The 15,701-nt window shown below is 36.6% G+C and overlaps 1 protein-coding gene across 1 annotated transcript in view; it reads left to right on the forward strand.

Annotated features, from left to right (window-relative positions):
* Positions 1 to 15,354, forward strand: part of LOC115438340 (uncharacterized) — a 37,866-nt gene extending 22,512 nt beyond the window's left edge. The window contains exons 6-8 of the mRNA XM_030161915.1: positions 1,069 to 1,072; positions 2,090 to 2,103; positions 15,171 to 15,354. Coding sequence (XP_030017775.1) covers positions 1,069 to 1,072; positions 2,090 to 2,103; positions 15,171 to 15,354 — 202 coding nt within the window. The remainder of the gene's footprint in view (positions 1 to 1,068; positions 1,073 to 2,089; positions 2,104 to 15,170) is intronic.
* Positions 15,355 to 15,701: the final 347 nt, after the last annotated feature.

Genomic DNA, 15,701 nt, shown 5'->3' on the forward strand with positions numbered 1-15,701 from the left:
TGAGGAAAGGACTCACTGAGTCTCCATGAAACCGAGGGAGGTTGTCTCTGTGAATGTAAGATAAATGAAGATGCATGAGTGTAAAGATTCCATTTGAGGACTGTTTTTATACTTTTTAATGAGATGTTATCCTTGACACCAGCTGAAATGCATTTTGTACCTTAGTGAATGTGTATATATTGTCACCGTCATAGTTATTTGTGAATAAATTGATGATTTATGGAACGTTAACTTTTATTTTATTACAAATAATGCTAAGTGTTATTGTGAGACCACTTAAACTGAGACTTAGTCATAACCAAAGCTAAGACGTATTTAAAACCAGAATGCAATGGTTTGAAAACCTTATAAGATCATATTTTATTCACTATAGGAAACATCACCTTCCTAAAATAATTCACAAAGTAATTTTTTTCCCCAGATTTTCAGGAAACAGAAAAAACGTAACCACATATTGAACATTTGATGATTTAAGTAAAAAAGTCATTTTTGTCAAAACAAAATAAATGAGAGAAAATGAGAGAATGAGTTTTGCTTCAAGGGTATGTTTGTTTAAAAGCAAAACAATATCTGTACCTAATAATACATTCACTTTACAGGTTTATGGATGCATCTATTGGATGAATGTGTATATATACACACACACACACACACACACACACACACACACACACACACACACACACACACATACATAGATAGATAGATAGATAGATAAGATGTGGTCCATGACTAACGTAGGTAATGCTGGCGTGAAACGAAAGTGAAACTTTACATACGGGACTTATGATAACCCCGCCTAATTTTAAGATGAGATCCAATCAAAACATAATTTTGTCGTACTGACATGATCAACTTTGAGGCGCTGGTTTCAGGTGAGTGCACGCCGCAGGGGAACAGACTTCGGGGGCGGTCACAAACTTTCGCAGTGGAATCATCTGGATATCTCTGTTGGTAAGGAACACATTAAACTCATCTTTTCCTGCTTATCTGGGTTGCGGGTGCATCACCTTTAAACAGAGAAGCCCAGCATCCTGGTCAGGTACAGTAACGGTGCAGTAGAAAAAGGTGCGTTTAAGGACAGAAAAAACCTCGAACTTTTTGTGTAATAGTGCTGCTAAGTGCTTGTAATAAAGTGATCTAACATTTAATTCAGTTTGTGATAGTGTGTTAGTATCCTTACGGCCCCCTCCCTCTAACAGAATCGATTAGGCCGCATTTTGCTAATATTATTGTCTACTATCCCTTAAATTAGTCCGAATCACTCACTAAGTTTCAACGCCTCTAATGCCGCGTTTCCACTACATGGAACCGGCTCGACTGGACTCGGGTACCAGGTCCTATTCCCTGGAGACTGTTTCCATCACAGGAAACTACAGATTTTACAGTACCTGGATGTCATAGTGATGCCGTGCCTTACTTCCGTGTGTCCTGCTCAGAGTTGCTGATAAAGTCATTCGTTACGTGTTGTCTCGTTAAGCTCATGCTGAATTTTTACGTCGGCCACCAAAGACTGAAAATGGACTGACTGTGGTGTGGTTTTCAGGCTCTCATCACATGGATTAACCTACCGTTATATTACTGTCAACATCCGCATCTGTTTTTTGCAAAAAGGCGGGTCACAGAGTCAGCTCAGTGTTCTGCAGTGTTTACATGTCACGTTTTTTTTGTTTTTTTTTTCAACTTATTAATCAAAATCTGGTCATACATTCAAACGAATTCCATAGAAAAAAGACTTTTTTTTCTCAGACAGAGCAACAACATCAAACTTATCTGAACAATAACTGTAAAAACATTATAAAATTAAATGACTAAAAAAATAAAGTCAGAGGTCGAATCAGAATCAATACATTTAAATTTTCATACACAATCAGAGACTTGTTTGGTTTTTAATATGTTTCAATGTTTTTTTGAAGTTTGATATTTCATTAAGTAAATTAAGAACGTCGGGGGGGGGGGTTCATAAATCTACATCTGTGTATAAATTGTTTAGTCATAAAAATAAAGTGTTACACATAATTTCTTGTTTTTTTGTTTTTCATTATAACTCTGAATTTAATGTCTTTATACTCCAGTTAAGGCGATTGAGTGTCCTTCTCAGATGTCCAGTCTTGAAATGCTGTCCAAAATGTCCTGGTTTATGAGCAGTCAAGAAATAAATGTTCTAAAGATTCAATTTCAAATTCACAAAAAACACAATTATTTTTCTCAGTGTTAAATCTTTGTCTCATAAAGTCATTGCAAGGTTAAATATCATTTTGTGTTTTAAAATGAGTTTCTTTGGCTTTTGGGGGTATGGGTAGAATCAGGTATTTGGTTCTAATCCTGACTGAAATTTCTTTAGGATAATCTTTTAATACATTTTTCCGTTTTAATGGTAAGGGGAAAAGATTACATGTGAGGGCACCACACATGAATTTGTACATTTTTCTCCCATAAAATTAATATCATCTATAGAGTGACGAGATCCTGGGTATTCTGTTGTCATAAAGCAACTTTCCTTTGACCATGCCTTGTGGAATCGTTTTGATCACCACTGAGTAATGTTTTTTACTACACTGTATATTAAATTTGTGAACAAAAACATCATATTCCAGAAAATTCCCTCTGGGATCCATTAGATGCAGAATGGACCAGATACCTGCCTCCACCCAGTCATTATAAAACAAAGATTTTCTTCTGGACAAGATCCATCTATTATTCCATATAGGAACAGAATGTGGAGTAAAGTTATGATTATAAATTAGTTTCCAATACAGGAGGACCTGTTGATGGAACTTGGACAACTTCACTGGTAGCTTGGTAATACAAAAATCACATCTTAACAGAAAATCTATTCCACCGCATTTCTCAAATATTTTAGAAGGAATATGAAACCAAAAAACATCCACACTTTTTAAAAACTGTTGCCACAATTTGAGTTTGATCATGCCATTCATTGCTTCATAGTCAATCACAATTAGACCTCCTTCATCTAATGATTTTACCACATCCCTTTTTCTCAGATAATGATGTTTATTTTTCCAAGTAAAATTCAGATTTATTTGATTAATTTAATTAAATGATCAGGAATGGGTAGAGAGAAAGCTGGATATGTAAATCTAGAAAGTGCTTCAATTTTAGTTATCAAAATCCTACCAAAAATTGATATATATGTATCTCTTTGTAACCAGGAATTCAATATAGATTTACTTTTCTTTATGACACACATAATATTTAATTCTTCTCTGGTTTTATAATCCTTTGTAATGGTCACTCCTGAATATTTCACTTCATTTTTTACTGGAATTCCATACAGATCAATTGGTTGATAAACATGTATTGAAATTAACTCACATTTTATTTAAGTTTAAACATAATCCAAATGCTTTAGAAAAAACACCTATTTTATCAATTACCAAAGGGATCTGCTCTGCCCTCTTGAGGAAGAGTGTGGTATCATCAGCTAGCTGAGTTATGGTCAAATGAGGGCCTAATACATTTAAAGGCTCAATGTCTGGGCTGTTTTTAAGAAAAATAGCTAATAATTCTGCAACTAAAATAAATAATAAAGGAGAGCAGGAGCAGCCTTGTTGGATTCCTCTTCTAACCTCAAATCTCCTAGTAGTTCCTTGAGGGAGCGAGACTGAACTATTAATATCCTTGTACATTAAATTAATTACTTTAATAAATTTTCACCAAAGCCAAAATACTCTAAGGATTTCATTATAAAAGAATGCTCGACTGAGTTAAAGGCTTTGTAAAAATCTAAAAATAAAATAAAGCCTTTATCTTCTATCAAATAATTATGGTCTCTTAAATCCAGACCCAACCTAATATTATTATGTATAGACCTGTCTTTAATAAATCCAGATTAAGTTTCACTTACTATCTGTCCTATGTCTGTTTTCAACCTATTAGCAAAAATAAGAGTAAACAATTTGTAATCAACATTTAATAAACTTATTGGTCTCAAATTATCAATGTACCTTTTGTATTTACCAGGTTTGGGTAATAGAGTAATAACACCTTGTTTCAAAGTTGGCATTAAATCATTCTTTTCAATGCATTCCTTCAGTGCATTAAACAATAGTTCTTTTAAATCTTCCCAGAAAAACTTACAAAAATTTGAGGTCAAACCATCTTGACCAGGTGCCTTTCCTGTTGACATTTGCTTTATAGCTGCATCCAATTCTTTTATTTGGATCTCAGAATCACATAATGTTTTAAACGTCAAGTCAATTTTAGGAATGTTTTGTTTAATTTTCTCCAAAAAGAAAATGAATCTACTCCGGTATGTGCTGATGAGTATAGATTAGAATAAAATAGGTGAATTTCTTCAGATATTAATTTTGTGTCAGAGCATTCTCTATCATTGATCATCAAAAGATCTATTTTATTTCTTTCTTGTCTTCTCTTTTCAAGTCCAAAAAAATATGAATTTCTTCCTCCTTGCTCTATCCATTTAGCTCTGGCTGTAACATACACACCCTGTGCCTTTTGAATGTATAAGTTATCTACTTTAGTTTGTAAACAGAACATTTTTGCCTTATCTTCATCTGATACTTCAAGTTTTCTACAACATTCATTAATTTTTTGAAATAATTTACGTTCACTTTCTCTTTGCATTTTTTGTCTGGATTTACCACATTTAATGAATAAATTTCTGACCTTATATTTGAAATATTCCCATTTTCTACAATAAGTGTCTAAATCAGTATCATTTTTAATTTCTGTCAACAGATCCTGTAGATGCAGTTTCTTAAAACTCTGTTTTGTGTCCAGTTCTTGAGCTAGAGTCACTGACACAAGATTTCTTTGAAAGTTTGAACTATTTACTGAAGAAAAATGACTCACATTACAACAAAAATGTTACAAAAAGCATAGAATCTTTCATCTGTTACAGGAGATCAGTCAAGCCATGTAGTCACAGTCAAAGACTATTGCGCTCTGACCCCCCCCACTGGCTGATGCATCTTACTGTTTTTAACAGATAATACAATGCATATGTTCATAACCAAGCACATTAAACAAGATTAACACTACAAATTAGGTAACAGTTATTTCTTTTGAACACTCAACTTAAACATTGTACCTTACAAATTTCAATTATTTCACACTAATTTGGCATTATGGCTCTAACAGATCCTTTACTTTCTGTACAAAATCCTCTACATTCAATAAATCAGCATTAAATTTTCCAATATTTTTTTTCTTGAAATTTGAATTGTTTCCAGCTTTCAGAGTAATATCAATTACACAATGGTCTGTCAGGGGGCAGCAGATATTGACACCTTTGATACAGAATTTATATTCAGGGGATGTCAGCCAAAAATCTATTCTAGATCGTGATCGCCTATTAGGTTTGATCCAAGAAATATGTCTGCTATTCGGGTTTTTTCTCTCTCCAAATGTCAATAAGATAATTCCTGTCTATGGAATTCTTCAATATAGCATTATAGTGATAATCATTGTACATGGATGGACATCTGTCAAACCAATCATCTGGTGCTAAATTAAAGTCCCCTCCCATTAAAGTAAATTCTGTTCCATACATATTCTATATTCTTCAATATTTTCTGTGATAGAGTCTAATAATAATCTATTTTGACCAGTATTATTATGTCCATAGATATTAATCAGAACTGCAAACATTCCCTCTCAATTTACTACCACAACAATCCAGTGACCATCTTTATCACTCTTTGACGTAACAATTTCTCCAGGAAATCTATGAAAACAATAGCCACACCTCCAGATCTATTGCTCCCATGAGAAAAAATAGGACCAATGGCCCTATATCTTACCGGCCAATTAAAAGCTTTGGGAAATGTATCCAAATGCCATTTACTATCTCCCAGTTATGTGTATTTATTCTGTTACAGAAATAGCCATGTTTTGGTCATATTCCAATCAGATCTGTAAAAAAATTCAAATTCCAACTTGATATCATTGATACTTACTGATTTATTGTATCAATCCACTTCCTATCTGTTATAATGGGAAAATTTTTCAAAGTCACACCAAATCCAGAATCAGATCCGGATGGAAATAATTTCAATACCTTGTGTTGACATCATCATAAAGAAGCTGTATACCAAGTTTGAAGTTAATCAGAACTGGAGTTTCGGAGAAGAAGACGATTGAAATTTTTTCCCCATAAAAGCCCATGTTAAATTTTCCGTAAGTCCCCGGATCCAGAAGAAGATCCTGATCAGCATGTGGACATTATGTTTTGGTCATCTCCCCATCAGGGCTGACTGTAGAAATTTCAACTTGATATCATTTATATTTGCTGAAGTTATTGCATCTATCCACTTCCTATCTCTTATAATGGGGAAATTTTCAAAGGTCGCACAAATCCAGAATCACATCCGGATCCAAATAATTTCACTAACTTTTGTTGACATCATCATAAAGAAGCTGTATACCAAGTTTGAAGTCCATTGGAATTGTAGTTTCAGAGAAGAGATTGAAAGTTTTGTAACGGACGACAGACAACAATGCCGGACGCCGCATGACGACAATAGCTTACGGCCTGTCGGCCAGTAAGCTAAATAGTAGCTTTGCGTTTTACATTGTCCTTTAGATCTCTTGTATTTAAAGATAAAAAAGAAATCTCTGACTTAGAAAAGACATATATAAAGAAACAGAAATACTCTGAACTTTTCCTTAATAAGACTTAGTTATAAAGATAATAGCCAACCTCTTAATATGTGTATTTAACTTTGAAGTTCTCTGAAAAAAAGTTCTTACCCCTCCAGTAACTGTCCATTAATTTATCCTGTTAGGTTACATGTCAGTGTTCAGTTTTTCAGAACCGTTTCAGACTGTTTCCCATTATGAAACTGAAGGGCCGCGGAAATATGCCTTCAGTCCTGGCTTTCCTGGCATCTTGAATCTGCGGCCACAGAGCCTCCGTGGCCTGCTTATCTGCCATACTTAGATCTTCAGAGAAGCGAACACCAGCCTCTTTACATGCATCCGACTCCTTCGTTAACCTCCATATCCCATCTCTGTGGTGCTGCTTGATGAACTGGATGATCACCTGGTGGTATTCTCTTCTCCTCCTTCCTTCCCAGCCGGTGGACTGTGTCCTACAATATCATCCATCTTCTGTGCCCATGCGGGTGCAATCTTCTTAAGTAGGTTTAGCACCTCCTCTCTTGTGTTTTCATTTTCTGTCTCTTTCATGCCTTTCACTCTCAGATTCCACCCTCTGCTGTATCTGTCATGTTCACCAGATCTTTCTTTCAGGACTGTGTTTTCTTTTTCTAGAATAGTCACTTTCTTTTCCAGCTCCATCAGTTTACTTTTGCATTCTTTGACTTCTTCTGCGTTAACTCCAGCGCCGTAGCCAGGCTGCCAGTCATCGTATTGTTAACTTTAATCTGCGACTCCATGTCCTCCAGCTTTTTTTCTTACTTATCAAATCTTGAGGCTAGGGTGTTAAAGGCTGTCAGTATCATCTCAAACGCAGATTCTTTGTTTGGTTTTCCCCATTACGTATCTAGAAACTTTTAGTTGGTGGTGCTTACCGGAGAATCATAAACCTCCTGAAAACCCCGTTTATCTGCTCCGGCGGTAGTAGCTTCCATCGTGTAGTCATGGTCGTCGGCTAATGCCACATTTTCATATTGCTACCTTGTTTTACATCTATTTTATTTGAATTGAAAGTCGTATCTTTATCGTTTTTCTTCTTCTCCATATCCTGTTTGGGCATGTTACCGTCGTAACCCTATAGTTTTTTGTCAGAGGAATTATCTCTTAACTAATACTTTTGAGGAACTTAAGGAAGTGCTTTTAACCGTGCGTCTGCTCAGTCCGCCATCTTGCCCCAGCCACATATCACGTTTTAGTATCTGGTTCCCAGTCTTTGAACCTCGGCTGAGCGGTTGGCCCTTTCGTATACAGTCGTATTGTTCCAGATCTCATCTACGCATGCACATTGTAATCTGTCAGAATTTGTCTCATCTACGCATGTGCACTGCATATCTGTCAGAATATGACAGAATGGCGGCTAGTACGAAGCGGAAGAAACGAACAGGCAGGAATATATTCATGTGAACAGTAGCCAGAAGTGCACATTCATTGTATTCTTTCACATTTCAGCTTTATTAATTTAAATATTTTGAAGCAAGCAACCATGCAGCCTGTCATATAAGCATTCAGTGCAAGTCGGGGGCGGGGCAGTTGTCAGTCAGGGAATTCCCTGGGCTCTCCCGATTCAATCAGGACCTGTAACTGCAGCATGGGATTGGTGAAACAGCTCATTTACTTTACGTTCATTAAATGTTGTCAGAGTAGCCAGAAATGGCCTTACCCTTTCTGTAGAATACTGTGAAAAGTTATAATGTGAAAGAATACAGTGAATGTGCACTTATCGCAACTGTTCGCATGAATATATTCCTCCCTGTTCTTTTCTTCTGCTTCGTACTAGCCACCATTCTGACATATTCTGACAGATATGCAGTGCACATGCGTAGATGAGACAGATTCTGACAGATTACAATGTGTATGCGTAGATGAGATCTGGAACATAACGACCGTATACGAAAGAGCCAACCGCCTCAGCGGAGGTGATACCAAAAAACTAGTACCGGGTACCAGATTCTAGGTTCTTTTCGTAATGGAAATGCAAAAAGGTCGAGTCAAGTCGGTACCACATAGTGGAAATGCGGCATAGGATGGCAGTACAGGTGTGATACACTGTGCAGATGGGTAGTCTGAGGGATCATATCCTTCACAGCCATAGACATATATACTAGACGCCGCATCGGCTGCCGCTGCCTATTGGAGTCACGTGCCTACAGGGCGGCCATCTTGGTACAGTGCAACTTGCTACTACTCTGCATTAAATCTATAGAGGAAACAGGTGTTTGCACTATTAAAGTGATCATAAATCACTCAATTGTCAACATATTTACGCAGGTTGTTTGTTTCAAACGTTAGACATGGAGGATAGATAGACAGACAGATACAGACATAAATAGAACAAAAAGAACTCAGAAAATGTCAAGGGTGTGTTCAGGTCATTATTTTAAATTGCTTTAAGGGAATTGGCATTTGATTATTATTATTATTATTATTATTATTATTATTATCAAAATACTATTATCACTATCATAGATAATATGCTATTATATTATTATCAGTCATAATTAATACTGCTATTATCACTGCCATATTATTAATATTACTATTATTATTATTGTTATTATTTTAACTTTGAAATATTTAAGATAAGTGCAAGAACATAAAGATAGAAATATATTTACAAATTTACAAGAATATTTACAAGAGCTGCCTTTCATTAACCAGGCCTATGGAAGATAAAACCCCTGAAAGAGAACTGTTAGGCACAAGTTTGATTATTTCAAATATATAAACATTTCAAACCAATACAACAAGAGAAGTCGATATAAAAAAGAAGACATTCGAAAAGGAGCGAGATGAAGTTCAATTTATATACTCCTGCCCCCTTACCCTGTCTTTTTACTGACAGGGGCGATTCTAGGATCAGAAGTTTAGGGGTGCTGAGCACCCAGAGTGCTGGCTGGCCAGGCAAATTTCACTGTTTTGTGCATTCTAGCACAATTTTGGGACCATTGTTCCCACATTTGTGAAAGAAAAGCATAACATTTTTTTTTGGGTATGAGAAACTCTGTGACAAAACCATCAAATCTGATACAAGTTATTTAAATACTGAGCCACAGTAAAAGAGGAATGGACTGGAATCATAAAAGAAATATACCCTAAACCCTAATTTCCTGTGGAAGGCAAGCCTCCATTTTGATACAGCAGCTCCTCAACATATACATCTACGAGAGAATGGGTTTAACTCCAGAGGAATATTAGTCTCAGAGCTACCAGATCCACTTCAAAACACTGTCTGCACATGACAATACATTCACTTTACAGGTTCTATCAGTGGAACATTTATAAATCTGTTGTATAAATGTACATAAACCAATATATATGTGGAATAACACTTTATCACATACTGTCAAAACATCAGCAAACCAGCACTTTTGTCATTTGTTTTCCAATAATCTGATTAAATACGTAACATTTAGCACATTTAATCTATGAGGCAGATAATTTCTAAAAAAATTGTAGACCAGTGTATATGTTAAGCATCTCTCTGCTCCCCTCTCTCTTTGTGCTTTAACCAAAAGGCAAATAACCAAACAATGTGTTTTATATCTAATAAGAGATATAAACTGGTACATTTATTCAATTTATAACATCATTGTAATTGAATATTTGGTTGCTGTGGAAAATGAGGTTACACAAATTAGGCCCTTTCCCACCAAAAGGCCCAGGAACTTTATTACCAGGAATTTATTACCAGGAACTTTTTGGGTAAAAGAGTTCCTGGTAACTGTGTTTCCACTGCACCCGAAAGTTCAGGTAATTTATCAAATCAGGTTGATGATGTATGAGGGAGCAGTAATAGAACTGTAGTCCAGTTCATGTACATTCACAAACGAACCTCTAGCACAATAAAATGACACAGTACTTCAAGTGGACAGTTTGGATTTAACATTTTACTGGTTGTTGAAATAATGAATCCATCTGGAATACATTGTAAATGAAGTTAACCATCATTACATATCCTTAATTTGTATTTAAAAATGGTAGAACATGTATTTTCAACTTCTCATTCCTTAAACGAAATCACATCTAACTTTATGTGATGGATCTGTTTCATTTCTATTGTTTTATAGATATAGTCCAGGTTCAACCTAAAGTCAGACAGATTTACTACTCAAATGCCTGCACTTATTTGACTGCATATTACTTATAAAAGTACTTATACTCCACTCATATTTTGATGCCTTGTAAGTGAACAGACAGTATTAGGATAGGATTTTTTTTTAAATTAAAAATTGAAACAAAACAAAGGTGCCTTGAGATTAAAAGGGAAATAAACATTGTGAAGTTTCAGGCTTTTGGACCAGGGTCTGGTCCAGCTAGTCCAGGACAGCCGGTCTGGAACTCCATGGTCCCGGTCCCTTTTTCGCTTTCCTGCAGGAAAAGTAATAAAAATGTTAAAATGAATAACAGAACACATGATGACAGATTCCTACCAGTGTGATGTGACATGTCTAATGTCTGACCTGGGCTGTTGTAAACAGCAGTAGATGATGGACCAGGACACAAACAAGCCGCAGGTTCGGAAAAAGAGGCGAGTCCATCCAGTCCGTTTCAAGTGGAAATCACAAAACATAAAGAATAAATCAGTGTTCAGCTCACAGCGACAACACAAATACATCCAGTTCTCAGATTTAGGTTAGTGTCAGACTGTTGACCAGTTAGTATTAGGTTAACCGGACTTCACTGTTGTCTAAACAGCTGATGCCGCTGACTTCTGTTAAAGCATGGAACCAAACTAAACAGGGAATATTTCTGATATACATACCATTGGTTTGTTCGATAGTCAGATCCACTGCGACCGTTGTGGTCCTTTAGATTCTTTAATCCTGCATAAAGTTCTGCGGCTTTTCTCATATTTCTTTAGGCTTGTGTCTTATATTTGGCTCTGACAGCTTTACTCGCTCGTTTCGTGTCGGCGATTCAAAGTCCGTCTGAATTTCCTCGTCTTCCGTCCACTTGTTGTAGCTTCTCTTTCGGTCCATTTTCTGAATTATTAAAATACAAAGCTTGAGGAAATTAAATGAGTTAAATATTGGCGGTGAACAGAATGCGGAAATGCTGTGAGTCTAGTACTCCACTAAGCCTTCTGCAGCACACAGCCCCATCCCTTAAAGTTCCTGGTAATCTGGAAAGTATTACCTCCCTACAAGGAACTTCTTCGGGATAAATTCGGGGCCGGGGAAAGTCATTTACCCGGGTATTTTCGGTGGAAACGCACCAGGAACTTTGAAAGTTCAGGGTAATACAGAAGGTTCCTGCAAAACTTCCTGCAGTGGAAAGGGCCTATTGTTCTTACACTCTTACCTGAATCTGGCTTTTTTTTTTTTGAAAAAAATACAAATAATAATCGCATGTTCCTGTCTGCGCACACGCACACACACACACACACACACACACACACACACACACACACACACACACACACACAGGAGTTAATGGGTATCCAGTCAGTTAGCCAGTCAGATAAAGACAGTAGCACCTTGTTTTTAATCTGAACACATGCACAGACACAACAGCAGCTTCTCTCAGTTCCATTCAAACAGAGGACAGAGGTTGGCTGAACCACATGGAACATTTCCTAGCTAGAAAAAAATCAGCTAACTCCCACCTAACAGCATAAACAGTTATCTACATTTCATTGCAGCAAAAATAGGGACTGGCAATGATAATAATGTGTTGGTATTAGTAATAGAAGTAAACAAATGTCCTGGTTTACACCAGGTACTTCCACCACTACTGTATCCCAACTCCAGAAGGCGGTGCCTGTGCACTGCTCTGTACAGGTGGAGCCCAGAGTCTGAGTCAGGGAAGGGGAGGAGGGATGGAGTGGATCAAACCATTATTGAGGACAAGATGGGTGGGGGGGTGCTGTATTTTTGTTGTTAAAATATTACGTTTGAACCATGTACTGTATATGTTTTGACATTTTTGTAGCATGTTAAGAATGGACATAAAGTAAACAAGAAAAAAGAAAATTTCAGCAACCTTAAAATATTTAGGGGTGCTGGGAATCAATTTAGGGGCGCTTCAGCTCCCCCAAAAATGGGCTAAAAACACCCATGCTATCGACCAACCTGCTCACTCACATTTATTCCTTACTTACATCTTACCTGTGAAAACTGATTCCACCAGATCTCGTGTTGTGTTCCACTCGTTGAACAGCCATAAGCGGCAGAAGTCCGGCATCTGACAGTTTGAAGGAGCTAGTCTGTTGGGAAATATGTAGAATTTGTATTGGTAGTAAAACATCCAAGCCTCCTGTATCATACCTACATTTGTGATGGTTTAACAAATCATACCGTTGGATATCGATCCAAAAATTCAGTGAATAATTCTAAATTGAGATTGTGGTGTACCTCTTACCTCCATAGATGTACATACACTTCCACCTCTGTATGCACTGTATCAAGATGGCGGTGCCATAGGCACATCCCTCAACAGCTAATGCGGCGTCTTCATGTATATGTCTGTTCACGCCCCTCCCCTCCCAGTTAAGGGGTGAAAGAGAAAGGTGAAAGTGACTATGGTTTTAATCCTCCACCATACATGTTTGCAGTGCTGGTGCAGTTTATGTTATGCAGTGTTGTTTGTTGTATCCAGTGTGCAGTGTTTGTTTCGTGTTATTTAGTTTCTTCCTCTTGTTATTATTATACTACTACTATTACTTAGATACTCATATTAATTATTAGCATATTACTTATTATTACTTATATACAGGGTTCCCACAGGGTCTTAAAAAGTCTTGAATTTACAAATCTGCATTTAATACCTTAAAGTCTTTAAATGTGTTAAATTTGATTTATTAGGTCTTAAGTTACGTTGCCATAAACTTGTTATTTTTAAATGTGTCTGGAAAATCCCCAAGCTGCATTGAAAGTAACATTAGTCTACTGGTTCCACCCATTCCAAACTGAAAATTGATATTGAAATTAGGAACAGATTATTGTTAAAGTAGATATCAAACTGGAAGAAAAATCCAAGGACTCAAAATGACTGTCTTACTGCGTCCAACCTCAGCAGCGAAGGCACATTGCAAGAGTCCTCGCTTATGCAGCTCAAAAATCTGACCACGTTCAAAGAGAGAAAGGTTTTTGGATCAGGAGATCATGGCAGTGTGAATACCTGACAGAAAATGACACCGAATCCACATTTTGCACAAATTTTGGCTTTTAAAGGCTGTGATCTTAAACCATAGACATATATGAAAACGGGAGAAAACACCTATGTAAAGATATGCTTTATGTCAAATATTTGAGCATAGTTTTAATTTAATACAATTTGATTTTATATACCTAATATTTGGAACCAATATTCACTTTTAAAGTCTTTGAAAAGGTTTGTTAAGCATCTTTGTGTTATTTCTGCAATAAATTATATACATTTTTCAAATTGGATTTTATATTTTTTTGTGTGTTTTTTGACCTTTTGTGTTGATATAGTTTGTTAAAGTGGAAAAAATAATAAGCAGATGAAATAGATGAAGTTGTGCTGAAAAAAAGATACTGAATATGGGTATAGTAAATATTTCTTTATATAGCTAGTATATAAAGGCAAAATCAAAAACAGCCAAAATAGGCTCAGACCCCTAAGGGTTAAGATCCAAAAGTGAAAAATGTAAATTCTTGCCATTTTTCAACTGATCTTAAGGTTTTTATTAGGAGTGTCTGTCTTACATGTATACATTCTGTGTTGTGCTGCTACTGGAACCTTAGTTTCCTGAGGACTCCATCTAATTTAATGTAAAATGCCACAAGAAAACTTTGTCATAGAAGCGGCTGGGATGGACCATTACTCAGTGGACAAAATGGAATTCTGCATTCTATAGAAAAGGAACTGACAATCACATGATGCCTTCTTTTATGTATTTGAGGAGTGGGAGTGTTATGTTTGCCATACACAAAGTCAAGGTTTTGGACAAAACAAAGGTAAACTCACAAAAAAACTACACATATGAGCCAAGAACAGATTCTAAATAGTGTTTTGGGAAGAAACCCTCACAACCCTCCAACTATCTAAAGGATGGCAAAGAAAAATTCATCGAACCCACAAAACAAAAGAGTAAGATAGAATCAAGTGAATGGAGGAAAAACACAAAACACAGCACTGATTTTCTTTCAAAGGCAGAATACAGGGAGATCAAAGCAGAGACATCGACTCCTCAGAAGTTGCAACCAAACTGACAAGGAATTGAGTCCCCCCCATCACTGTCAGCCGTGGTGGATTTTGTTTTAGTGATTACTTCCAAATGAATGTTTTTCTAAATTTTAGATCAGTATGCGCTTGTGGTCACTGGCTGCTGTTTAGGAGTTTTGAGGGTTAAACCTATATTCTACCAACATTAACTTTTGTTAGTCTCCTTAAATAGGCTATTATAATTATGAATTTCTTGTCACCACCGTTCATAATATAACTGATAATAATTTCTATATTAAATATAGAAAGTCATCCAATTTGAAAAAATTCATTGTCCCTATTTTCCCTATGAATATGTACACCTCTCCGTACAATTTGTTGTTCTTTTCTTTTCTCAGAATCAGCATGTCTGCCACAGACGCTGTGCAAAGCAAGAAAACAGCGATACAAAGCATCCTGTCAGCGGACCGCCAGCTGATCCTTGACAAAGTTCTTGAAAAAAATCTGATCACACTGAGAGACTACAAAAACCTCAAAACATTTGCAAAGAAACTAATGAAGGGCATGTTATTCGGCTGGTAGATAAGATCATGGATAAAGGAGAGAACACCTGCAAAGAGTTCCTCAACCTCCTACAGACGGATGAAGAGATTAAAATGACTTACCCAGATTTACAGGACATAGAGTTGAATAATACCAGGTCTCTGTCTGTGCCAACCCAAGAAACTTCAACATCTTCTAACGGAGGTATGGGACCATCAGTGAAGAAGGATGATAAAAAACCAGTCAAAAGGAAAAGGGCAGTGGAAAATCCTAAAAGACCAGCTGCTAAGAGGGTAAAAGTAGACAAGGAGCCAAAGGCGGTCAAGGAGCCGAAGCCAAAGGCGGTCAAGGAGCCGAAGCCAAAGGCTGTCAAGGAGCCGAAGCCA

The sequence above is a fragment of the Sphaeramia orbicularis genome, chromosome 18 (genome assembly GCF_902148855.1).
Source record: "Sphaeramia orbicularis chromosome 18, fSphaOr1.1, whole genome shotgun sequence".
Classification (NCBI taxonomy): domain Eukaryota; kingdom Metazoa; phylum Chordata; class Actinopteri; order Kurtiformes; family Apogonidae; genus Sphaeramia; species Sphaeramia orbicularis.